Here is a 27,328-nt window from a genome sequence, read left to right as displayed (position 1 = left end):
ATGCGATTTGGACCTGTAAAATTGCACAACAAGTCACACTAGTGTAAAAGGGGGGGGGGGGTTTACTCCAGCTTTCTGCTTGTACCTTTGTATGGGCTCTGCTAGAAAGATAGTCGATAGACTATGAAGGTGCCCTCGCAGTTCATTGAGAACTGCAAGCCGTCTGCTGCAGTGGGAGACGGAACTTGTCATTTATTCTATTGAAGCCTACTAATTCTTGGGTGTTATGACTGCATTTGTTTTATTTTTTATGCTTCCATCTGGTGATCCAGCCAGTGAATCTGTTTTTTTTTCTTAAAGTGTTACAAAACCCAGGACACTGCATTCACTATATCTGGTCTCCTATGGTACACAGAACATGGAAATGCAATTATTTTAGTAAATATAAACTGCTAAATGCATTTTCTCATCAGCAGTATATAGCAGTCTTGTGACTTCTATCAGTGTCTGATTTAAAGCTTGTAGGAGGAGTTTTCGTTCTCCTTTGACTGTCCTAAGAGGCTGTAGGACTCCTGACCCTCTGCCTGGACATGCTGATTGGCCCATTGCTGACCACATGCACCCTCACAATAAAAAAAGAAGCAATACACACCAAACTGAGCATGTGCAGAGTGCCCCCAAGGCTCTGTACTGTCAGGAGATGGATTGGGGATAGTAAAAGAAGGGGAGGATCAGAGAAGACAGGAGCAAGCAGCCTTTTTACACAATGGGCAAGATAAACTCCTTAGGTTCCACAGTGGGTATAAGAAGCATGACTGATTTTCATGTTGTGGGTTTAGTAACACTTTAACTTTATTTTCATCTGTTCTGGAAATGTAGCAGTTAGAGGGTGGAGACAAATCATTTACCACTAACGGGTGCTTACAATGATCAGCTTTTATTTATGTGAAAACTTAATTCCAAAAGGAAAAAAAAAAAGCTGTAACTGCTTATGAACCGTTAGCTGGAGTTTGGCTTAAATTTGTTGGTATATCTAAAAATCTGCTAGTTCATCTAACACTCCACCACCTCAACCTGACAATGCTGCTTTGCAAAGGTGTCTCTGTTGCTCCTTCATCCAGAGAGTAGGTACTTTATTACAGGAGATGTGTTGCTGGCCAGATCACAGGTGAAAACAAAGGGAGAAAGCCTAAAAAAAGAAACAAATGCAGCCACCACATCTAAGGATTGGTAAGCTGCAATATATTACATTTTTGATTTATTACTGCTTTAAACATCATCACAGAGACACTCTACTGTCTGCCATAGGAGGGATAGAAGAGAGCCCCGTGCTTTGCTGCCATGAATGGGTTACATTTGTGCCATGGACTGCCCTGCCATTATCAAAGTATTTTTCAGTTGACTTGTTGAAAGATTCCATTGGAAAATTGTCGGCTGAATAGTGAATTCATCCAGTCAGGTGCAGGCATTGTTTGGGTATTCTGGCAGCCAGCAGAGGAGACTCCACTTATGCCCTATAGTGTGTATGGTTAGCTTTACTCTTCTATCTGAGTGATGTGGACAGAGCTATGCTGCCAGTCCCAACACTTTGGGGAAGATAAAGGCGTGGCCAGCTCAATTGGGCATCGGGGAAGGGGATATTCAGCAATCGTGATGCTGAGAACCTTCCTCCTGTTCTTGTGTGACCATGTAGCATTCAACGGGGTGACAACGGTACTGTAAATTGACTGCAGGGGGAATTGCTGTTGTCACTCGTTGGCAGAGTCTCCGGCACTGGAAATTTACCAGGTTTTCTTTTTTTTTTTTTTAAAGACCTACACTTTACCTGTAGTGTGGTGTGTGTGTGTGTTTTTTTTCTTTTTTCTTCTTCTTCTTCTCCCCCCCCCCCCCCCCCCCTGACTTGACTGAACCGCCCTTTAATTGAATGGATTTGTATGTTGAAAGACACAAAGTACAGCCATTAGTGCACATCATAATATAACATTATAAATGTGTCAGAAGTTTCTTTCTACTCTTGTGTGTACTCAATTGTACATGTGCTGTCTAAATGCAGTGATTGTCAGCAACATGGCCGAATCCAGTGTGCATCAGTCTTCACACATATCTTCATCAGCCGGAGAGAAGAGCGGCAGCTGTGCAGGTACATTTATAAACTCTACATGCCTTGAAATGTATCATTATTTGTATGCAACGCGTACACCTTATAGAGAATTGTTAAATGTTTAAAAAAAAAAAAAAAAAATCACACACAAAGGTATATATCTACAGTGACATGTATTGTTTTAGTCTAAATCATTTTGGGTTTCATAATTTATATTTTTTTATGTAAATTCCAGGCAACAATTATTTGTTTTTAAATTCTGTAGCTCACATATGTCAGACACAAGTGTCCTCCGTGTGCTCAGCGCTGCGCTACACTCCCTCTATGCCAGTGGTTCTCAAACCCTGTCCTCGGAACCTACTAACAGGCCAGGTTTGCAAAGATAACTGAACTACATCACATTTGATCTCATTGGCTGCTCAGTGATTGCAGTATTCTAGTCTGCATCTACCCAAGGTAATACATAAAACCTGGCCTGTTAGTGGGTCCTGAGGACAGGAGTTGAGAACCACTACTCTATTCTAAGCTTGGTATTTGTAGTTGTCTGGATTGCTTACAGGAAAAATGGCGGTGGGGGGGGGGAGGGGGGGGTGCTCATTTATTACAGTACTCCTCAAAGTTTTAACGTTAGCCTTTCTTGGTCACCTTGCTGTGCAACCTGTTAACTGGACAATGAATGATCATTGTCATGCTTTTGGGTTTTCCTTCCTGCAAATAATATACCATTGTTAGATCTAGTCTTAATTGACTTTTATGGTATATAGGGACTTAATTAGGGTAATTATTTTACCAAAAAGCACACAAGCGCAAGCTCCTCGTGCATTACCACCAAACAATTTATTAAATCCCCCAAAGGACAAATGGATACATAAAAACAGCAGGCGTATAATGTGTGCTTTGTTTATGGACGATATGTCCCATTGATATCTGGTCAGAAAGCTGATGCATTTTGGGAGATTCGCTCCCTTCTACAGAGCTCACTGTGGATTTAATAATTATTTTACCATTATTTATTTTTTATTTTTTTAAGCATATAATTCTTTAGTAGACAGTCAAATTCTTCTTCTTTCATTGTTACCTGGAGTCCATCTTTAAAATTTTCAGCATTGCCCAAAGTACATAATTGAGTTTACTGTTCTTCAGTGGAACAGTGACAATTTAAATTAGGTTTATGTGGTCATTAGATTTGCCCTAGTTTATTCAGCCCAGTAAAAAGAAGAAACACAATGGCCACTCACAAATTATTCAGTACCTTGTTGGGGTACACCAGCTGTCTCCATATTGCAGTTATCAATAGCACTCAGACAATATAGATAACTAACCCACAAAAAGCAGCCAGCAGATTTGAGAGAGCAGTACTGGGAGATAAAGGCAAGAAATAAAGGAACCAACAATAAGTTTGATGCACCTTGTCCATCATTTGTAACTTTTCTATAACTGTAAGGAAATTAATGGCATTTTTGAGTTTATTATATGCATTAAAGGAGAAGTCCAGCCTGAGCTTGTTAGTCTGGGCTTCTCCTATGGGTCACAGGAGTGCAATTCGTTTTGCACTCCTGTGACCGGTTTTCATCAGAGAGCAGACAGTGGAAATCTGGGTCTGCCAGGTGCCCGGACTGATGCCCGTCTCTGCCTCTCAGTGAGCCACTGAAAGCCTGAGATGGCCGCTCGCTGCCCCTCCACAGCTCAACACTCCAATGAGCGTGGAGGAGCAGAGTGCTGTGAGATCCGAGCCATCTGCGATGTTCAATCGCTCAGCTCTCAGTATAGAGGTGCCGGGGGGACAGATTCTGCATCCACCTAGGTAAGTATAATAGAGGGGAAAACCCCAAACCCATACTTTGAAATGTGTTCATCCTAATTACTTGAATACCTTTTGTACTTTATCACATCGTGCTTATTTATTTGGTGTATTTTGTAATGTTATTATCATTATAGCTTTGTAAACCTAAAGTCGTCAACTAACGTTAGGTGTGCCCAGCACCATGTTACCTACGATATAAAAAAAAAGTTTTTATAAGTGCTGTTAAATTCACCTTTTACAGAAAAACTGTAAATGTGACCTAACACGGGACCCCCTCCTCAAGCCACCTTCCCTACTGTACATACCTCTGGAGTTTCCCAGCTGTCAGAACCCCTGCAGCCGATCCACCGATCTAGAGATTTGGAATCCCCTTCTGTTCTCTCTTCTCCGTACTGAGCTGCCAGGATGGACCAGGTGAAATCAGTTTGATCAGTGCCATCCATGTGATGGAGCTGACCAGAATCTTTCTGGCCCACCATGGCAGCAATGAACAGATGAGAGAGCAGTGGGGATTTCAAATCCCCAAACCAGTGGCAGCTCAGTATCGCCAGCAGGTGGTAAGTACAGGGGAGTGGAGGTCCGGTATTGGGTCACCTTTTACAGTTTTTTTCTGTACATGTGAAGCAACCCTTTAAATGCTAAGGTGTCTTTTTGAGGTGGTCTACTTCACAGTAGGGATGCACCGAAATTTCGGCCGCCGAAACATATCGGCCGAAAATGCCCCTTTCGGCAATTTGCCGAAAGAGAAAAACGGCCGATAATGGAGCCGAAAATGGGGCGTGGCCTGTGTGGGGGCGGGGCTCCACCCCCGCCCCCCTGGTACCGCCCATCATGGGGGTGTCCTGTAGCGGAGGAGAGCCACCTCCGGAACATCACGGCTTTCATTTCAATGTGTGCCCCCATACTGCAGCCAGCCTGTGAAGGGGAGAGGAGAGCGGCGTCCGCTGCCTGTGTGGTCCCAGCGCTGGGAACATCACAGCTTTCATTTCAATAGCTGTGTGTTCCCGGCCGCGACGTCACACACAGCCCTTCCCCCTTGTCCGGGCACTTTGATAGACAGATCACCCGCAGGATTGGACAGATGATCTGTCTATCAAAGTGCCCGGACAAGGGGGAGGGGCTGTGTGTGACGGCTCGGCTGGGAACACACAGCTATTGAAATGAAAGCTGTGATGTTCCCAGCGCTGTGACCACACAGGCAGCGGAGGCCGCTCTCCTCTCCCCTTCACAGGCTGCCTGCAGTATGGGGGCACACTCTGGCTGCAGTATAGGGGCGCAGTATGTGGGGACACTCTGGCTGCAGAATGGGGGCACACTCTGGCTGCAGTATAGGGGCGCAGTATGTGGGGACACTCTGGCTGCAGAATGGGGGCACACTCTGGCTGCAGAATGGGGGCACACTCTGGCTGCAGAATGGGGGCACACTCTGGCTGCAGAATGGGGGCACACTCTGGCTGCAGAATGGGGGCACACTCTGGCTGCAGAATGGGGGCACACTCTGGCTGCAGTATAGGGGCGTAGTATGGGGGCACACTCTGGCTGCAGTATGGGGGCACACTCTGGCTGCAGTATGGGGGCACACTCTGGCTGCAGTATGGGGGCACACTCTGGCTGCAGTATGGGGGCACACTCTGGCTGCAGTATGGGGGCACACTCTGGCTGCAGTATGGGGGCACACTCTGGCTGCAGTATGGGGGCACACTCTGGCTGCAGTATGGGGGCACACTCTGGCTGCAGAATGGGGGCACACTCTGGCTGCAGTATGGGGGCACACTCTGGCTGCAGTATGGGGGCACACTCTGGCTGCAGTATGGGGGCACACTCTGGCTGCAGTATGGGGGCACACTCTGGCTGCAGTATGGGGGCACACTCTGGCTGCAGTATGGGGGCACACTCTGGCTGCAGTATGGGGGCACACTCTGGCTGCAGTATGGGGGCACACTCTGGCTGCAGTATGGGGGCACACTCTGGCTGCAGTATGGGGGCACACTCTGGCTGCAGTATGGGGGCACACTCTGGCTGCAGTATGGGGGCACACTCTGGCTGCAGAATGGGGGCACACTCTGGCTGCAGAATGGGGGCACACTCTGGCTGCAGAATGGGGGCACACTCTGGCTGCAGAATGGGGGCACACTCTGGCTGCAGAATGGGGGCACACTCTGGCTGCAGAATGGGGGCACACTCTGGCTGCAGAATGGGGGCACACTCTGGCTGCAGAATGGGGGCACACTCTGGCTGCAGTATGGGGGCACACTCTGGCTGCAGTATGGGGGCACACTCTGGCTGCAGTATGGGGGCACACTCTGGCGGCACACTCTGGCTGCAGTATGGGGGCTGCAGTATGGGGGCACACTCTGGCTGCAGTATGGGGGCACACTCTGGCTGCAGTATGGGGGCACACTCTGGCTGCAGTATGGGGGCACACTCTGGCTGCAGTATGGGGGCACACTCTGGCTGCAGTATGGGGGCACACTCTGGCTGCAGTATGGGGGCACACTCTGGCTGCAGTATGGGGGCACACTCTGGCTGCAGAATGGGGGCACACTCTGGCTGCAGAATGGGGGCACACTCTGGCTGCAGAATGGGGGCACACTCTGGCTGCAGAATGGGGGCACACTCTGGCTGCAGAATGGGGCACACTCTGGCTGCAGAATGGGGGCACACTCTGGCTGCAGAATGGGGGCACACTCTGGCTGCAGTATGGGGGCGCAGTATGGGGGCACACTCTGGCTGCAGTATGGGGGCACACTCTGGCTGCAGTATGGGGGCACACTCTGGCTGCAGTATGGGGGCACACTCTGGCTGCAGTATGGGGGCACACTCTGGCTGCAGTATGGGGGCACACTCTGGCTGCAGTATGGGGGCACACTCTGGCTGCAGTATGCGGGCACACCTCCTGTACCACATCCTCTGTCTCTGACCGTCTCCTGTACCATGTCGCCAGTCCCTGACCATCTCCTGTATAAAATTTTTTGTTTTTAAATATGTTTCGGTATCGTTGCTGTTTCGGTATCGGTTTCGGTTTTCGGCCTAGTGTATTTTTCATTTTCGGTATCGGTTTCGGCACCAAAAAACCCATTCGGTGCACCCCTACTTCACAGTATAAATCTATTGTCCTGCCATAATGCTAATATTTCCTGCTGATTTAGGGCAGGTGTTCTGACGTATATCGTCCAGTCATCTTAAAGTGTCCACAGTACGGAGCAGAAGGAGATTGGAAAATCTCAGAAGATGAACGGCGCCTGCGCCGTGAGTCGAGGTGCAAGCCCCACCATCCAAGTAGACATAGGGTTGCACATATTAGAGGGCCCCTCGTGCGCTCGCCACGCTTCGGGCATGGCCTCGATTCGCTCGGCTCTTTTTTATTCTAACTCTGTCCACTTGGATGGGGGGCTAGAACCTGGACTCACGACGCAGGCGCCGTTCATCTTCAGCTATTTTTGGAATGTGGTTGTCCTGTGTACTGCACATGCGCACACAGCGGACACTATCCGATTGGGGACATTATGTGATAGGACACTGGCCCTGAAGCGCAGGCATTGATTACTTGCCTTTGCCTCAGTGGCCAGTCAGTGCTTCTACATCACACAGACACCTGACCTTGGGGAATAAATCTGCTGGGTTAGAACCAGAGTCAAAATCATCCTGGCGGCAGTGAAGAGCAGACAGACCTGCTTATACATTAATACTGGTGTTCGTATACCTTGAATAGGCTTGTAGGCCACATGCCAGTGTGAATATTAACAACCCTGAACATTTTGCAAGCATCACTTGCAGCTTTGGTTAAATTGATCAGAAGATCAAGATGTTGGCAGCTCCAAAAAAAACTTGAGCCTATGCATATCTTTCCTGTGGCTGTGCTGCTATATATCTATCCAATCAGGGCCTGAGACGCTGGATCTCTCTCTCTCTCCTCTCTCTCTCTCTCTCTCTCTCTCTCTCTCTCTCTCTTCTCTCTCTCTCTCTCTCTCTCTCTCTCTCTCTCTCTCTCTCTCTCTCTCTCTCTCTCTCTCTCTCTCTCTCTCTCTCTCTCTCTCTCTCTCTCTCTCTCTCTCTCTCTCTCTCTCTCTCTCTCTCTCTCTCTCTCTCTCTCTCTCTCTCTCTCTCTCCCCCTCTCTCTCTCTCTCCCTCTCTCTCCCTCTCTCTCTCTCTCTCTCTCTCTCTCTCTCTCTCTCTCTCTCTCTCCCCCTCTCTCTCCCCCTCTCTCTCCCCTCTCCCCTCTCTCTCTCCCCTCCCCCCCGGCCAATGCACATATACGGCCGGGTGGGAGCCGTCTACTTCTGATAGGATGTTCAGGAACGTCCTTCAGAAGGAGCGGGATCGCGCTCGTGTCACCCGGACATGGCGCATCTCAGATCGGCAGGAGGGCTCTGTGCTTGGCCCTCCTGATCACATGACGGCCGTCATGTGATTTAAACAAACAGCCGGTTGCGAGGCAATCGGCTCCTCCTCTCCTCACACAGAAGTCATCGCTGAGGAGAGCAGATCGCTGCAGCCGGCTGATGATCAGTGAGTATGAGCTGTTTTTTACATCTTTTTACTCACTGAAAGCGTTAGAGCAATGAAAGCTGAAAATTGGGCTGGGAAGGAAGGGGGCGAAAGTGCCCTGTATTGAAGTGGTTAATTATAAGTGAATTTGCTAAATAGGAAGGCTTTGGAAGTTCAAGGGAGGAGCAAAGCTTATTTTTCATGGGGAAGGTTAAGATCACATAATTTCAGAAGCCTATATTTGTGAATCTATTGAACATATTGATATCCTATTTACTGGAGGTACTCTCTGCTTGTGTATTTATTTATTTTCTGCTTAGTTTTAAAGCGTATTTCTACTTAAATTTGCGAAAACCACACTAGATGTTCCTATTCATGCAGTATAAAAAAATATAAATATATTTACTACCTTTCAGATGTTTCTCGGGAGAAGGCCTCATGGCTGACTTCCAGAATTTTTGAACCGCGTCGGAGTGAGTCCTAAGGACAGGCCAACTCTCTTCTCATTAACATATAATTCAAGAAGCCCAGCTTCTAAACCATTCAAGCTTAGTACACCTAGGGTTTTTTTTCTTTTTTTTTTTGTTCAGACCAGCAAGCTGACGGCTCAGAGGGAGCCACTGTACTAACTATCCGACATCAGTACTGTAATCTCCGCTGCTGTGCTATTGTGTTCTGTGCCCCCCCCCCCCAAAAACAGAAACCAGACCCAGTGCTTCAAGAGATAAGTGGGTGCACAATATTTGGGACCTCAATATAACTTGGCGGCTTATATTAGTTGTATATGGTACTATAATAGTTTCTTGTGTGCGCTAATAAAGGTCTGTTAGTGAAGCCCCTTTCTACACTCGTTTTTTTTTTTTTTTTTCCCTAATCCATTGTCACTTGTGTCAAAAATGTGGATGGGTTTAAATATATAACTGTATGAATGATTTACCAGATGTCCATACGTACCTTCTAGTTTTTTTATGCTAATTCAAGATAAAACTCTATGGAAGCCTAATTGTTAGGGTGTCTAGAACAGTTTTTTTTTTTTTCATCCGGGGTACCTTTTTTTTTTTTTTTTTTTTGGCAGAATGCCTAAAATTTGCCCAAAAATTGTATACGAGGTAGTGGGTTGATGAAGCCTGCTGCTTATTTACACACAGCCACAGGTTTTCATTGTGCACCATGACAACCTTCCAGCTGCCGGCATCCTAACAACCAGTGATATCAGTGGACACTAGGAGTCTGCACAGCATTCTTGTTTGACCCTCCCCCGGCCCTCAAGACTGGGGTCACATTAGCTGAGTGAGGGAGAAGAGAAATGTTGGAAAACTAATCAGTACCAGTGTGCAAAGGTGCCTCAAGAATGTGCATCATTTTAAAGGGTGCCTTGACTGAAAACGGTTGAGAAACACTGATCTAGAAAAGGCAGTTGAGTAGTCTTTTTTTATCATTGTTCACCTGGTCATAGAGTATCTTGGTCTGAGATTCCCTCAGTGAAAGATTCAAAGAGACTTTTGGGTTTCATAAAAAAAAAAAATACTGGCCTAGGTGGATGCTGCGGTCGTCCCCCACCACTTCTAAGAATGAGAACTAAGCAATCAAAAGCCTCGTACACACGATTGGATTTTCCGATGGGAATTGTGTGTTGACAGACTGTTGGCCTAAAATCCGACCGTTTGTATGCTCCACTGTTGTCGGATTTTCCACGGACAAATGTTGGATGTCAGGCTTATACATTGTCCAGACAATGGTCTGTCAGATTTTCCAATTGTGTGTACACAAGTCTGTCAGGCAAAGTACAAACACACGCATGCTCGGAATCAATGCTCACCCAACACAACATTAGCAGAAGGTGCCCAAAGGGTGGCGCTAAAATACCACATAGTACGTTCGTGTTGTTGGCTGAGAAGTGTGTGCCATTTGTATGCAGGACAAGTTCCTGGCACATGCCTTTCGGACAAAAGTCTGACGTTTTGTCTGCTGAAAATCCAATCGTGTGTACGAGGCTAAAGACTGCTGTTCTCTGTTCTCAGTCTTCACTGAGCAGAGCGCCAGTGACTGTTAGTCGACAGCTCTCTGCTCTGCCCCTCCAGTGCTGGGCTGTGGAGAATACAGGAGCAGATAGCTCAGGCTCTCAGCAAGTCGCCGAGCCAGTTTACAGTCGGGATCTTTCCAGAGACTGGACCTGCTGAGTAACGTCTGCCGATGGTAAGCTTTAGCCAGCTGTTGGCTGGAAACTGGTCACAGGAATGCAGAACAAACTGCGCTCCTGTGACCTACAGGAGACGTATAGACAGAATAGCTTTGGGCATACTTCACCTTTCAGGATCTTTTTCTCCCGGTCCTCCTGTATGTATGCTGCTGCCTTAACATTAAAGATTTTACATAGACCTGTAAAATGGGGGAGTCTCGTATCTTTTGCACACACTCTGAGTGACGTTATCTTAGATCTAGAGTTGAGCATTTCAGTTGAACTTGAGAATGGGATATTGTATCATATGCGGTGATTTGAACTCCATAGTCTGGTGTGAGATGTTTTTCATACAATTCACCAATCTTTATTATGAAAATGTATGTCTCACTGGCTTCCAGTCCTCTGAGCAAATCGTGCATAGTGATATATATAAGTGTGGAATATATCAACTAGAATATTAATACTGTCTTTTGTTACTGTTGTGTGCAATATTTACAAGCCTTTGTATGTGGTTAAAGGGAGAAGAAATGCTTGGTTACATTTAGTTTAGGGTTGATCTCAGCAAAAAAAAAAAAAAAAAATGTATGGTTACTATTGTGTCCACCAAAGGTTTTTGTAATTCTTCAGGCAGTCTAATCCGACCATCATTGCCAGACAGTATAGCCAATTCGGGGCCTCGAGTGCAGCAGTACTACAGTAAAACCTGGACACACCCTCCATTTGCTGATTGGTCAAAGAAGGTGAAGCAGCACACCGAAGAGGTCATACCTTTTCATTTCTCTCCCCCTGCTAGCTGCTAGAACATGTCTATTGCAGCGGAGTCTGGCTCTATATTCTGGCCATCTTCCTCCTAGAGTGTTGCTATACAGGTGGATGACCAGAATGTGACATTGAAACCGTTTTAGGTGCTTACGCTGGTCTCATTTAAAATGAAAAAGTAAACCTTAATTTAAACCATACATATATTGGTGTTGCAGCCAATCGACTGCAACTGCTGATCGACAAAATGTCCCCTACTTGTCCATTCTACAGAAGTTGATTTATTTATAGTTTGACTTCTTTCAAATAGAAACATCCATGCACGCATTGAAATTTGGCTGTTCCCTGCTGAACCAGCCAAACTTCGATCTATCTATGACCACCAATTAGATGTGTCCTTTTGTGATAACAGGATATCGTACTGAATAGATTTGGTGTTGGCTAGTGCTTGTAGAAAACGTGTATTCCTCTTCCCTTTTTATTTTTTTTTTATTTTTTTCTGTTGCAGACAGTATGTTAACATTGCATCAGCAGTGAACAAAATAGATACTTCATGAACCTTCATGTAGTAATTTGCCTTGTCCCTGAGGTGAATTACAAGTCGCTAATCCATAGAGATGGTGTTTGTATTTTTTTTTTTTTTAAAACCAAGGCTATGAAGAGTTTTCCTGTGGTTAGCCACATTAAAGTGGTTGTAAACCTCAGACGTGAAATATGAACAAAGCATATCCCTCTATACCGTGTACTTGTCTCAATCCAGACTAAGTATCACTTCTGTCTCCTACTTGTTCCTCCTTCTATCTGTGTGAGTCATTTATGACCAGTTTTCCTGACACCAAGAAATAAAAAGGTGACGGGAGGGAGCTGCAGCACACATAGCAGCTCTGTTCCTGTGTGCGCTGTGAAGGCAGGTGTGTTCCTTTCCTTCCAATCAGCTGTCGCTGAGATCTGCAAAGTGTAACTTCAGCACCCTGCTTTCTGAATGCTTAGACAAGCTATATAAATTATGCACTTTGCACGGCTGTAGAGAAGAAAGATGCAAATAAATGGGTACAACTTATTTAGGTGGATGTGTTTCAATTAGCTTGACTTCCCCCATCAACACTGTGTGTTTAATGTGGGATATCTCCTCCTGGGCCATTGTCTTCCGCCGGGAGAAGACAGCAATTATCACTTGCGGCTATAGCAGGCTGGTTGTACCCAAGTTAATCGATAGATCAACTTGGTACATTCAGCCTGCCCGTTAATGGTTTGAATCTCGGCTGGTTCCTGCTGAACCGGCCGAGATTCAAACCTGTATGGCCAGCCTAAGGAAAAGAGATTTTTAGTGACCAAATAATTTAGTAGTTGTAATGTTTACTTTTTTTTTTTTTTTTTTTTTTTTTTGTCGTTCTGTTAAGCTATAAGGGACAAACCTTTATTTTTATTTTTTTGCTTTTCATAGCGGAGGGATATTAGAAGACCTGTCAGGTCTTAACTGCTGTCTGTGCTTCCGCTGCATTCACACCATGGTGTTTTTAAATTGCGAGCAGATTTGCCAAGATCCTGCCTGCGATTTAAAAGCTCTGTGGTATGAATGACATTGCAGAACACACCTTTTGAAATGCCATTTATTTGAAGCACGTCGCCAAAGGTAGCTCCTGGACATTTTTTGGGTGACAAGGTTGTCACAATTGTAGCACAATTTATCTCGGCAGAACCGCACCGCGATTTTAGGTGCTATTCAAATGAATGGCATCTCAAATATGTGTTCTCTGATTTGTCATTCACACCTCGGAGCTTAGAAATTGCAGGCAGAATCGCGTCAAATCTGCCTTCGATTCAAAATGCCAAGGTGTGAATGCAGCCTTATCTATCCCCTGTTCACACCTCAGCACTTTTTTTAAAAATCTAAAATACTCAACAAGCCAATCCTATTCATTTTAATGGCCCCTGTACACATATGAGTGTTCTGTGGCCTGAAGCAAAATGCCTGTCACTCAGAAAAGTACATGGGCATCTTTTTGGCAGATTACAAGTGTTTTTGGTCCTATAGACTTCAATAGAAACACCTGACTTGTGCATTTTACGAGAATTTTGTTGCTCGTTTTCTGCTAACAGAAGCTCTCCACCCCTAATTTCCTCTCCCTCTACTCACTTTCTATTGGCTATTTTTGCCACGCTTTTCTTTTTTCTGTGGCCATGGTAAATGTAGGCTAGTGTACGTATGAAGCCTTAAGCCAAGTACACACAGGCCGAATGTGGGGAGACATCGACCGGTTAAATCAAAAATGGCAGACGTTCGGCCTGTGTGTACGCCGCCCTGTCCAACAGAAGCGTGCCGAGCATGCTGGAAAACCAGCAGCTGACCAACTCTGATCAGCGCTCTCAGCCAATGGCGAATGGTGTGGATCAGAGTGTTCTGGCTGCGGGACCATCCTGTCAGAACAAAATGGCTCAGTGGGGGAGATCACTATACTAACTTTGCATAGTTAGTACAGCAGCTCTGACTGGAGCTGAGAGCTTTTTTTGTTCAACCCGCTGGGCTGAATGGAAAAAAAAAACTGTGTACCAGGCTTTAGGGAGATTCACCTCCTCTACTAGTCCTTTTGTTGTTCTCATCAAAAGTGAAAGTAAAACAAAATAAATTGGTTAAAAAACACTTGCCCAAGCAATGTTCTAAACGGGTGAAAATGTTTGGTCTTTCTTCTCCTTCTCCTTCTCCCTTCTTCTTTCTTTCCTTCTCCCTTCTTCTTTCTTTCCTTCTCCCTTCTCCTTCTCCCCTTTGTGTGTGTTAGTGTTAGAAGGCTGTAGAGGAGAGGGCTGCAGATAATCAGGTAAAACTTATGTAGGGTTTATTTCATATCTGTGTATCACCTGAAGCTAGTCACTTCAGTGGGTGTATGTAAGTGTTTACAACCATTATCATCTTCAAGTAAGCGTGAAATGTTTACTTCTTATCTGATGGCAAATAAATGGCTATATTTGTATGTGCTATGAAAAAAAAAAATTCAAACAAAAAACAGAACCCCCTATGCAGGCAGTCACCTGAATCCAGGGGCGCACTGTGGAAATCTTAACTTTTAAGTCAACTTTCCTGTAAGTGTAGAGGTGCCAGTACATACCTTCACCAGTTTGGACATTCCTGCCTCTATGTCTAAATAGCAAATTAGTCTAATCTCCAAAGCATCAGTACTCCAAGTTGTGTCAAGCTTACTGCCTACTGAGTCAAGTTTTCTTCACATTCTTGTTGGCCTCCAGATTTTCTCATTTTTACGTGTTCATTTTTATTTTTATGTCTTTTTTTTTTTTTTTTTTTTTTTTTTTTCATTTTGTCAGTACTGCTAAATTGGTAACCCCGAGACTGCTTAGCCTCTTATTCTACCACACATTATAGAATACTGCACTTTTTGAAATGTGGCTGAGGCTTTTTATGATCAAGTATTGTTTTCCTTGTTTATAAATTTCATCAAAATACTGTTTGTTTAAATTTTATTTTATTTTTTTATTTGTTCAATCCTAAACTTGAATTGCTGTTTTTACACATCTTTATTTTCTGGCTCAACTATGAGTATAAAACAAAGTGTGGTATTGTGTGGGCTTATTAGCAGCTGGAGAATGAGACATAATCTCAGTGTGACTGTACAGTGTGTACATGCAGAGGAGATGTGAAAGCACCATACCGAGCCAACAAGTTAGTCTAGAAGACGCTAAGACCCCTTTAACACTGGGGCCACGTTCGCGGTAAAGCGCTGCTCGTTTTAGCAGTGCTTTACCGCTGTTTAAGCAGTGCTTTTGCCCGCTAGCAGGGCGCTTTTAACCCCCCGAAAAGGGTTAAAAACTCCAGTTTTGCAATGCTTTTCAGGTGATTTGAAAGTGATGCCCCTTCGTTCCAATGGGCAGGGCATTTTGGGAGCCCTAAATAGTGTTCCCAACTCACCCCAAAGATGCTGCTTGCAGGACTCTTTGGAATGTTCGGCAAGCGCGCCGCCCCAGTGTAAAAAGTCACGCTGGAATGAATGGGAGGCGGTTATCAAGCGCTTGCAGAGGCTATAGCGACTGAAAACCGCCAGTGTGAAAGGGGTCTAAAGTGTCTAGCCCTTCCCCCCCTCTCTGCAATAGCCATTTTTAAAATCTATCCTTGTATGTTCCAAAGCATTGGTTCTTTTATGATGGATAAATGACTATGAAGCAATGGATAATGACTCTGTTACAGAATGGTGTGTGTGTGTGTGTGTGTGTGTGTTGTGTTTTTTTTTTTTTTTTTTCCTGTATGCGATTCTTTTCTAATTTTAAAGTTTTTAACCAGTTCTTGGGACAAACAGTCATATACACGTCCTAGTAAAGTCAAAAGATTGGGAGGAAACACTCCCTCCCATACATTAGGTAGGATTTTTGAGGATATGGGGTTGTAAGCGAAACACAAAATATATTTAAAATTTTTTATTGTACAAACATCATGTTGATGTGGGAGTAACATATGGCACACGGCCAGTAGTACTTGTTCCTAATTTATGGAGAAATTCTTCAGCATAGAGTAGTCCAATGCGTTTCGTCAAGCTCGATCTCCGTTTGTTCAGGGAAACTCAATATGTATCTATACTTTAAATAAAAAGGATATAATTACAATCACAACAATCCACATGTAATATTTTTGTCATTTTACAATAGCAGAATTACAATTTGAGAAGAAACAATAATGTATGAAAAAAATGTTTGTCCCTGTTCGCACAGCATACCTAATACGTATTTTAAACAATATTGATCTGTTCTAGTTCTCTCCATGGAGTAGGCCTTTGGGGGACTGCAAGCTGCACTTAACAGTATAAAAAAGGAGTCACCTGGGGGGCTGCGTTTCCTTTCGTTAACATACATTGCAAAATCTTAGTCCTGAGCTCTTTAACCACTTGCCGACCGCCGCACGACGATATACGTCGGCAGAATGGCACGGGCAGGCATAAGGGCGTATATATAAGTCCCTGCCTTCCCGCGGGTGGGGGGCCCGATCGGGCCCCCCCCCCCCCCCCCCCGGTGCCTGCGGCGGTCGGCATTCGTTCGGGAGCGATCCGGGATGAGGGGGCAGCCATTCATTCATGGCCACCCCCTCGCGATCGCTCCCGACGAATAGAAATGCTCCACGACATCACTTCCTCTCCTCACAGGAGAGGAAGTGATGTAATCTCTCCTCCGTGTCGGTATTTTTCGTTTCGGCACCGAGGAGAGAGGATCGGTGAGTTGCACCAACACACCACACGTACAGTAGAACATGCCAGGCACACTCACGCCCCCCCCCCCCCCCCCCAGTCACAGTGACACCAATTGCATTTTTTTTTTTTGCATTGGTGTCATTTGTGACTGTAATAACTGTTAGGGCAGTTAGGGTTAGCCCCCTTTAGTTCTAATGTGCCCCCCCTAACCCCCCAATAAAGGTTTAACCCCGTGATCACCCCCCGTCGCCAGTGTCACTAAGGCTGGGTTCACATTGCAGCGGTTTATGAGAACGAATGTGATTCGCACCGCAGTGCAAATCACATCCGATCTCTGTGCGATTCGAGTTCAGCCATACAGATAGTATGGCTGAATTCGCGCCGCAAATTCGCACAGGACCCTTTTTTTGGTCCGCAGCAGAATCGGATCGCATGGGTGTTCACACCATGTGATCCGAGTTTGCAGATCGCACTGCGATATGCGAACTGATCTAGGGGTGTCATTAACATTTCACTGACACTCCCAGCAGTTCGCATAGGGCAGTGTGAACTGCCGCCGGGAGGCATGCGATGCGGGAACCCGCCGCGGATTCGTGGCGTTCCCGCATCGCTCCAGTGTGAACCCAGCCTAATAAGCGATCGTTTTTCTGATCGCTGTATTAGTGTCACAGGTGACGCTAGTTAGGCAGGTAGGTATTTAGGTTCGCCGCAGCTTTTTATAGCGCCAGGGACCCCCATATACTACCGCATAAAGCCCCCTGATTGCCCCCTAGTTAACCCTTTCACCAGTGATCACCATATAACTGTTACAGGTGACGCTGTTTGGTTAGTTATTTTTTTATAGTTTCAGGGCACCCGCCATTTATTACCTAGTCTCACTAGTGTACCCCTAAATTTAGGGGTGTCTACTTTCCAAAATGGGGTCATTTGGGGGGGGTTTGTGCCATCTTGGCATTTTATGGCCTTCAAAACTGTAACGCCCTTAGAAAGCCTGAAGGCGGTGCTTGGTTTTCGGGGCCCCGTACGCAGCTAGGCTCCCAAAAAGTCCCACATATATGGTATCCCCGTACTCAGGAGAAGCAGCAGAATTTATTTTGGGGTGTCATTTCACATATGCCCATAGCATGTGTGAGCAATATATCATTTAGTGACAACTTTGTGAAAAAAAATAAAAAAAAATAAAAGTTTGTAATTTTCCCGCAACTTGTGGCAAAATATAAAATATTCCATGGACTCAACATGCCTCTCAGCAAATAGCTTGGGGTGTCTACTTTCTAAAATGGGGTCATTTGTGGGGATTTTGTGCCATCTTGGCATTTTATGGCCTTCAAAACTGTAATAGGTAGTGAGAAGTGAAATCAAAAATGTACGCCCTTAGAAAGCCTGAAGGCGGTTCTTGGCTTTCGGGGCCCCGTACGCGGCTAGGCTCCCAAAAAGTCCCACATATGTGGTATCCCCGTACTCAGGAGAAGCAGCAGAATTTATTTTGGGGTGTCATTTCACATATGCCCATAGCATGTGTGAGCAATATATCATTTAGTGACAACTTTGTGTAAAAAAAAAATAAAAAAAAAAAAATTTTTTGTCATTATTCAATCGCTTGAGGCAAAAAAATAAAATATTCAATGGGCTCAACATGCCACTTATCAATTTCCTTAGGGGGTCTACTTTCCAAAATGGGGTCATTTGGGGGGGTTTTGTACTGCCCTGCCATTTTAGCACCTCAAGAAATGAGATAGGCAGTCGTAAACTAAAAGCTGCGTAAATTCCAGAAAACGTACCTTAGTTTGTAGATGTAACAAATTTTGCGCAAACCAATAAATATACAGTTATTGACTTTTTTTTTTTACCAAAGACATGTGGCTGAAAACATTTTGGCCTAAATGTATGACTAAAATTGAGTTTATTGGATTTTTCTAATAACAAAAAGTAGAAAATATCATTTTTTTTTCAAAATTTGCGGTCTTTTTACATTTATATCGCAAAAAATAAAAATCGCAGAGTCAGTCAAATACCTTTAAAAGAAAGCTCTATTTGTGGGAAGAAAAGGACGCAAATTTCGTTTGGGTACAACATTGCATGACCGCGCAATTACCAGTTAAAGCAGCGCAGTGCCAAAGTGTAAAAAGACCTCTGGTCATTTTACCAGCAAAATGGTCCGGTCTGAAAGTGGTTAACCTTTAGTAAGGATAGAGGGTTCATATCAGACATGGTTATTCATGGTAAACATTCAATTCCCAGACCCCTCCTTTAAAAGGTTGTAAATTTTCTGTAGCGCTAGAGCCCCCCTTTTTACTTACCTGAACCCGGTCTTAGATTAAAACCATTGGCTCCCGCTGTTGTCAATCAAATCCATGATGCTGGGGGTGGTGCTGAGCCCTGCTGTCAATGAACGCAGCAGCAGAACTTGGAAGCGCACCTGCACGATTGCCCCCATGGAAAGCGCTTCTCCGTGGGGGCTCTTGAGAAGAGGAGGAGGGACCCCAGAGGAGGAGGTTTGGGGCCACTCTGCAAACCCCTTGCACAGAGTAGATATGTAGGACATGTTTGTGTATTTTTTATTTTTTTTATGAACCTTTACAACTTTTAATTAAAAGTAATAATGTAAGCTGCAATTTTAAATATACTTGAAGTTGTGACATGTTAATGAGAACCTGTAAGGAATATAAAATAGGTGTTATCCCAATTTGGCTGAAAACATGGAAATACTTTTAAAGAGTTATTAAACCTTAAAATAACGTTTATTATATTGCAGCGTAGCAATCTTTAAATGATGTGCATGTGTTTGTTTTCTTTAAAGTGGGGTACCCCCTAAAAAAAAAAAATTAAAAGTCAGCAGCTACAAATACTGCAGCTGCTGGCTTTTAATAATCGGACACTTACCTGTCCCGGGTTCCAGCGATGCGGGGGAACAAAGCCCCCCCCTCGCTCCCCGCTCCGCTCGCGGCGCCGTCATGCATACTGTGGGCACCCAGCTGTGGCTTCACAGCCGGGCACCCACTGCGCATGCGCGAGCGGCGCAGGGCGCCGTGATACGCCGTACAGTCACCTGGGACACGTGACAGGTCCCAGGTGAATGTGCGGCGCGAGGGGAAGTGATGTCACCAGCCCGGGCAATGAAGAAGGCAGACTACGAGGGACCCCCTAGCAACCGGTATTTAGAGGTGAGTAAAAATTTTTTTTTTTGCCAATTATTTTTTTTTGATTTTTTTTAAGATTTTTAAGTAGTTTTATTTTTTGGGGGGCAACTCCACTTTAAGGCTTTTTCCTTTATTTTCTTCTGGTGATGCAGCCAATAATGCACTTCCTGTCTTAGGGTGTCCCCAGTCTGGACAGAGGCACAATGGAGATGCCTTTGGACAGCAGCATTGGTTGGGATAGGGTATTGTTGGATGCACTAGTGGTTTAGATGGAATGGACTAAAAAATTAAAACCGAACGTTTGTTTAAGCGATTGCATTTTTTTTCTTTGGGATAAAGACTGTACATTAATTTGTAGGATCAAACCAATGTAGGCTACCCTGTCAGTGTTAGATGGCTTGTATCAGACCACTTTTGTTGGCCAGCTTGGTCTGTTTAAGAAATTTAAAAAAAAAACTGATTTACTGGCCAGATCCACAGGTTAAGACCCTGTTCACACTGAATGCAGCTTTGAAATCGCTCTACTTCAACAGGATTTTAAAGCCGCCAGTCAGCGAGATTTTCATTTGTGGCTTGCTGACATCTGCGACTTCATGCACAGATGTCTAATTGTCTATGCAACTCGCACATGAAATTGCCAAAGAAAAGCGCAGGAACCTTTTTCAAATCGGTGTAAGTCTGAGTCGCACCGACAAAGTCGACCGAATCGACTTTGAGCGATTCCATAGGCACAAATAGAGTGTGACTTGTCATGGAATTTAAAAGTTTAAAATCGCATGACAAGAAGCACCGGTGTGAACGGGGGCTAAAATTAAAGTAAAAAAACGATTAAACAAATGCAACCCCCACCTCTAAGAATTGGTAAAAGTTGGTTCCTGGGCCAGCATCATTCCTGCTTCAGAGCTGTACAGACTGCTCAGTGTACAAGCTATGGGAAAATAAAGTTGTCTGCTGGGTTGGATTGAATAATTATTTCTTTTGGTTGTACACTAAAACATTAATTATTAAAACAGGAAGTGTGTGTGTAAATCCAGTCTTAGGTTTCAGACAACAATTCATTCTCTGTGTAATAGGCGTACTTGTGATCATGTTTTGATCTTGTGCAATTAATCTTATAAAGACTTCATTTTCCTCTTAACTGCTTGCTGCCGCTTTCCTTTCCCCTGCGTGTGACTTAACCCTGACCCTGCCAACCATCTTACTTTAACATTGTCTTTTCTTGTGCACGTATAGTTTCTAACATAATGCTACACAGTTTTTATTGATAGCCAACAATGTTACACGCTGGTCTGACAACTAAATTAAGGAGGTCAAAGCAACAAGCGGGCATTTTGTTGAGCTTGTACTGACCTGGTGAGCCTCTATTCTGGTTTTTGTAGAGAGGAGATTGCAAGAATGCGAGTGTCATAAGCATGGTTGCTGGAGAAATAATCTTGCCTTCAATCTTCTTCTATCGCTAGTAATTTTATGGGTTAAAGATATTAGTGTAACAAAACGAAATAAGGTCAAATGGACCCTTTTAAAGTAAGGTTGTGCTGTTCTTTTTGATTAAGATATTCAGATACAATAGTGACAAACCGGAACGGGCCTTTTCTAGTGCCAAGAATTCTGTATTTTATTTACATTTGTTTCAGTGCCAGCTTCCTAGTTGCTTGGTCTAAATCACAAGATTAACTTGACAAGGTACAAAAATCTTTTTTTCTTTTCAACTCCTTCCTACTTTATACTGACAAAAAGGTCTTTGCTCCCTTTTTTATAGATTTCAGGATTTGTTATGATGTTCAGTTGCGTGGCTAACTTTTAATGCCACCCACATGAGATTGGTAAGGGATTTTTAATTTTTATAAGCAATAAGGAAAAAAAATACCTCGCTAAAGTGCATAAATAAGTAAGCTGCTGCTGAAACTATGAAATACACATAGATCTAATACTATAAAACAGCAGTGCTACCAAAAAATTAAAAAATATGCAATTGAAAAGTCCATAAACAATCTAAATTGTTCAAGGAAAACAGTTGATTAAGGCTGTGATGATATTGAAGACACAATCCAAAACGACATGTATCAACAGTGCACCGCCACACACAATAAAAAAAATATATTATATATATAAATTTTTTTTTTTTTTTTTTTTTCTCCTCTGGTAAGAGAGATTATAAAGGAAGCCTGCAAAATTGCTGTAAAAACGCACAACTTTGAAACACTCAGGTGTGAATGCAGCCTTACACATGTAACTAAAATAAATAATTTTGATTTCCATTTTACAATGTAGATTTAAGTGAATGTTTAAACAATTTACGAATTTGCTGAGAATAAATTATAAAATGATTGAAACGGTGGTTCTCCCATATCACCATCTGTATCTTTGAAGCAGTGGATAAAGTATAGTTTTTAGTTACCTGAATTTGAGAGGGTCATTGTGAACCAAAACGTAGATGCTTTATATATACTGCTCTGGATGACATCACTCACTTGCAATTTTTACTTGACAAACCTCTGTTTATCTACAGCTTTACATGTAAATTATTTGGGTAGTAATGACAAAACTATTTGAACAGTTGACTGCCAGCTGTGCCAGTTGTGCATGGCCCACTCATGCTCAGGTAAAAATTTTGTATTGATGATGATTTCTCTTTCTGAGGGACACAGCACCATACAATATAGTGCATCTGGGGTATATTGTTGCTTACAGGGGGATTGGTCTTGTGAAAACGAATAAGGGACATATTCTTATAGTGCAGTGATGGCAAACCTTGGCACCCCAGATGTTTTGGAACTTCATTTCCCATGATGCTCAACTAGTGCATGAGCATCATGGGAAATGTTGTTCCAGAACATCTGGGGTGCCAAGGTTTGCCATCACTGCTATAGTGGCTTTACCCCTGTACCTGCTGTATAGCTGAGTTAAGCTTTGTGCTCTGATGGGAGGACACCTCTCCAACTCTGCTGGATTAAGATTTTGTGTGGATATCTGCAATCAGGCAGCGGTTGGTAGCGTCATTACAGATCTTGATATTTTGGAAGGTATGTCTCTTTCCAGTCAGTAAACGACTGAAGATCAGGCATTTCACTGTGATGGCCCGCTAAATTAGGCTGTTTTTCATGAGCTTAAATGGACAGTGTTTGCGCTGCTGACTGTTGTACCCTGTGTCATTTCCATGTTTTTGTGACTTTATTGCTAAAAAAAATCTCTTCAGATTCCAGAGCCAGCAGACCTGATTTCCAGGCTGGCGCTGAAGACTTGCCAGTGCGGTAGGTGACTGGCTTTTACTGTCTTCCAGTTTTCTTGCATATAAAGCCCTGTGCTTTACAGCCCACCTTTCACCACTATTTTGCTTGAGAACACTTTCAATTACTGCAAGATAATTTTTAATGGCACACTCCTGGATCCTTGGACTGCTTCAGAAATTAGTCAGGGCTTTACAGGTGCATGGGCCACCAATTTTAGACTTTCCTGTTGTCCCTTGCTTTATACATTCTGCTTTAATGAATTCAGACTGTATCCTGAACCCCTCATGCTGCCACATAACTCCTTAATTGCATGGCACACATGTACAGATTTTACTAATGCTAGCAATGTGTCTGACAAACAAATGTGTATCAGTCACTATGCTATTACCAGGAACTCCCTTCAGTAGACCATTGTTTCTGGTTGCGCAGTTTGTGGGTATTGTATGCAGCGTGACAACTGCAGGGCCCCTTCCAAGCTACCCTCTTCTGTAACAACATATTAACCTTTCTTGAAACTGTTAATTGCATTCACAGCTAGCTACCCTACTGAGAGGCTGAGATCTTCTCTTCTAATGGAGGGCTTGTTGTTTCAACTTAGACTTTACTCCAGTCTGAACAGCAGAGTCACAGAAAGTGCCTGTTTCCATCTTCTGATTCCCTATCTGACTTGGATCGCCTGGTCTTCTCTCGCTCTCTCTCTCTTTTTTTTTTTTTTTTTTTTTTCCTTTTTTTCCCTGCCCCTTTATCGCTTCCTGAACAAAAGATTCTCCATTCCTGTCAAGAATGCTCCCTCTTTCTAAATGGACAAGAATTTGGAGTCACTTTCCAGATCCATGTATTCGGTTGTTGATTCCTTCACGCATCCTGCTTTGGCTTGGACCCTGGTGTGGCAAACAGTGTTTGACTGGTCCAGGCTTTGGAGTCCAGATCTGATTTAAAGCATATTTCCACTTTTGCAGTCAAATTTTAGGAAACCCTACTATGTTTGTGTGTGGCTCCCACTTACACATCATGCCTAGCATTTTTTTTTTTTTGTATGTTCTTACCTTTCACGTTTCTTAGGAGGTGTCACAGCTTACTGCAAGATTATTTGCAACATGGTTGGAGTGAGTCTGTCCTCATTAAAATACAATACAAGCAGCCCAGCCTGTACACCTTTTAACCTTTTGCTAGGACAGATAGTGTTCAAATCTTGTTAAAATTGCTAATGAAGATCTATCTGCAAAGTATAGACAGGGTTGATTATGGCACACAGCATGCCATCCTCTACATAAACAAAGAGAACTACGTAGGTTTTTTTTTTCCTTGCTGGAGGGCCCAAGAATAGAGCACCTACAAAGGTAAGCTGCAATTTTTACATTTTTTAGCTATACTATATGAATGGGTGGGAAACTCCAGAAGAGGTTTGTGGCTGCCCAGTGCTAAACAAATGCCTAGAGCAGATAAGTATAACATGTTTATGTAAAAAAATAAACTTTATAACCTCTTCAAAGCTGGCAGGCAAGTCTCCCTTGGCATGAAGGTCTATTCCCATCTACAGATCTCCAGTTCACACCTTACAAAAGATTCCTAGCTTGGGTCATAGAAGTCTTGGTATTACAGGAGGTAATTGTTCCAGTTTCTGCTGAGGAACATTTCAAGGGCTTCTACTTAAATCTGTCCCTTAAAGGGCAGAAATTGTCCAGTCATGGACCAGAAAAACTGTCAATGCTTTTGTCTGGCTTCTGTCGAAGGGGCATGACCGAAAAAGATCTTCCGATTGGCATCCGAACAGCGCCCTCAGCCATTGGCCTTCACCAGGCTTTGGCTTCCAGGTTTGTAAGGATGTGAACTGGACTTCCCTTCTCATAGTGCTTTTATGGTGGATATGGCTTCATTAGCGAATGCTAGCTTTGGCCATAAGGTTCCGCTGAGGTGGCTGTGTGATTGCTTGAAAAAAAAGTGTGTGTGTGTGTGTGTGTGTACACACCAATAGTGCTGTGCCTCTCCATGAATGATGGGAAAAAAAAATATTTTTTTTTATAAAAAATCCTTTAAAATCCTTTTCTCCAGTGTTCATTGAGGGACACAGCTTCCCATGTATTTGGTAATTTCTTTGGATGACTTGTTACCAGTCTCATCCTTCACTACTTTTCCAGTTTTATTACTGCTAGCTACAACTGAACTGTACTGCTGGTACAGGTATATAATCATTAGAGCTAGTTGGCCCATTTTTTTTTCACTTGGTGTTTAATTCTTTAGGTGGCAATATATTGTGCATGTATTTGAATTTTGTGGTGCTGTGTCCCTCGAACATTGAATAAAAAATATTTACAGGTACAAAAATTTGTATTTTTATGGTAGGCCATTGTCTTACATGAGCTACTCAAATTAATAAGTCAGCTGTATTACATTGCCCTGTTATAGAAGGTCATTTGTTAGTGGGACAGGCTTTACAGACTTTTCTTTGACGCCTTCTCTCCAGAATCCCATCCCAAACATCCCAGTCCAGAATCACCTGGGTCTCCTTTTGAAATGATTGCAAACAGCACAGGCTTTGATTTCAAGGAAAGTGAAGACAAAGCAATTCATTATGGACTTTCACAGATGTCTACCGAAAGACCTTCTAACCAAATGGAGAAAGCAAATGAACCGCTAATCAGATATACACACCCAGATTGGGGTTTCAACGAGGAAGAATCATATGGATTTATGCCACACTTTAGAGCAGGTATAAGACCTGATGATTTTGAACCAAATGAAAATCCAAAAGAAGCTGGTCCTGAAATCATGTATGAAAACTTGCTTTCTAAATCCACAGTAGATGAAAGGTACTTAGGGCAAAGTCTAGAAACCCCAGATGTCTGTGGCGAGGCAAAAGAACACAGCTCTGCAAAAAGGGAGGAACATTCATATGATTTAAAGGCAGAGCTTCGTTGGCCAGATGCAGACGATGACATGGACAGCTCAGGGGAGTCAGATGACACAGTAATAGATGCTGGTTGGAGAGTCAAAAGTTCAGAACTGGAGCAGAGGGAACACGGTGAGGATGGTTGGGTTGAGCTTCATAATGCACAGCAGACAAATGAAACCAAGAAGGAAAATACGGTACCGGTACATGAGGCACTTGCCAATAACTCAGAACGTCTGTGGTCATCACAATACAGTGAAACCCAAACTACACTTTTAGTAGATGCTACAGATAATTTGAACAAACCTGCATTAAAGACCCCAGAATCTCCTCATAGTGAAGGCTTTGTGGATCTAGCAGAAACTTATGGTACAGACCATAAGACTGGGGTGATTTGCTATTCAGAGTCTGAATCCTTGGAAGACCAAGTAGAGGAACATTTAACCATTGAAGCTCTAAGAGCTTTGGCAGATGGGACACAAGACTGGAATTCAGAAAGCCAGGAATCCTCTCCAGAGCTTTTGTGTCCTCAGTTTGGCAGCTTTGAAGGGTTAAAGACAACTGAGTTTCACGTTTCCACAGATTCGTTCCAGGATTCCTCAGTTGATATTCTGACCTGCAAAGGTAAAGAAGACCTCTTATCCAGTGCACCGTTGGCATGACCCTCACATTGTTGACTTACACCGCTCGTGCCTATTCATCTGTTGGCATGCACTGTTGGCATGGGCAAAGAACCAGTAGCATGCACTGTAGATGCCCATTGCAGGCATGCATCATACATGCCCAGTTGCACATCTTTGATGCCTATCCAGCATGCTCAACTTGCTCTTGGCACAGCAACCTGCCCTGTCTTTACACATTGCTGCCATGCACGGCTATCAAGTATTACCTTTACCTGCTTTCCTGCCTATATGTACTCTTTATATAAATTCAAATTAGCATGCGTGCATCCTCCCTTCATGCACCTTCCCTTCTGACCTTCTGTACGTGTTTATGTATTTACATATGAATATTATGTAACTGCATTTTCATTTCTACCTGCAAAGTTTGATTGAAATCATGACTTTTATTTTTTTTTTTTTTTAATTGTAGTCAGCTTTCTTAAAGTCGTTTTTACACTAATGTGTATTGGGTTGTTGGAACGCATCTGGTAGAAAATGTTTATAAGGCAAATATGCGTGTAAATATTCTTGAATGTCTTGTCCATATCAGAGTTATCGACACCCTACTCCCCAACACATGTTCTTGTAGAAATGGCTGAATATATGTGGGTGCTGCAGCGACCACGGGCTTGAGCCGTATATAGTCAGGGCAAGAAAATGTCACCAGGACACTGGATCTCCAGAGTAGGTCCAAAGTAATGGTCCAGAGCCTTGCAGAACCCCTTCATCAGACACGTGGCTGTCAGATTCCTGATGAAGGGGTACTGCGAGGATCCAAAACATTGTTGTAACAATGTCGATCTCTTAATAAAGCCTTGGACCCACTCTGGAGATCCATGCTGTGCTGGTAACATTGGCTTTGACTAGATTGGAGTTATGACCTCATTATAGAACTCACTAGGTCACCTAAACAAAACCTGACTTGTTTTAAGAGAAATATACCTGA

The 27,328-nt window shown here is 43.8% G+C and overlaps 1 protein-coding gene across 3 annotated transcripts in view; it reads left to right on the top strand.

Moving 5' to 3' along the window:
* The window catches only part of LOC143959442 (uncharacterized), a 56,776-nt gene that overhangs the window by 3,160 nt on the left and 26,288 nt on the right, over positions 1 to 27,328 (top strand). For all 3 annotated transcript variants that reach the window (XR_013270232.1, XM_077468096.1, XM_077468097.1), the window contains exons 2-3: positions 1,994 to 2,080; positions 25,295 to 26,344. Coding sequence is in view for 2 of the 3 variants with exons in the window: in XM_077468096.1 (XP_077324222.1) it covers positions 2,008 to 2,080; positions 25,295 to 26,344 (1,123 nt within the window). In the remaining variant the exon portion in view is untranslated. The remainder of the gene's footprint in view (positions 1 to 1,993; positions 2,081 to 25,294; positions 26,345 to 27,328) is intronic.

Source organism: Lithobates pipiens, unplaced genomic scaffold (assembly GCF_037356315.1).
Source record: "Lithobates pipiens isolate NorthernLeopardFrog02 unplaced genomic scaffold, aLitPip1_a1.2 Scaffold_75, whole genome shotgun sequence".
Lineage (NCBI taxonomy): Eukaryota > Metazoa > Chordata > Amphibia > Anura > Ranidae > Lithobates > Lithobates pipiens.
This window is presented reverse-complemented; position numbering and strand designations above follow the sequence as displayed.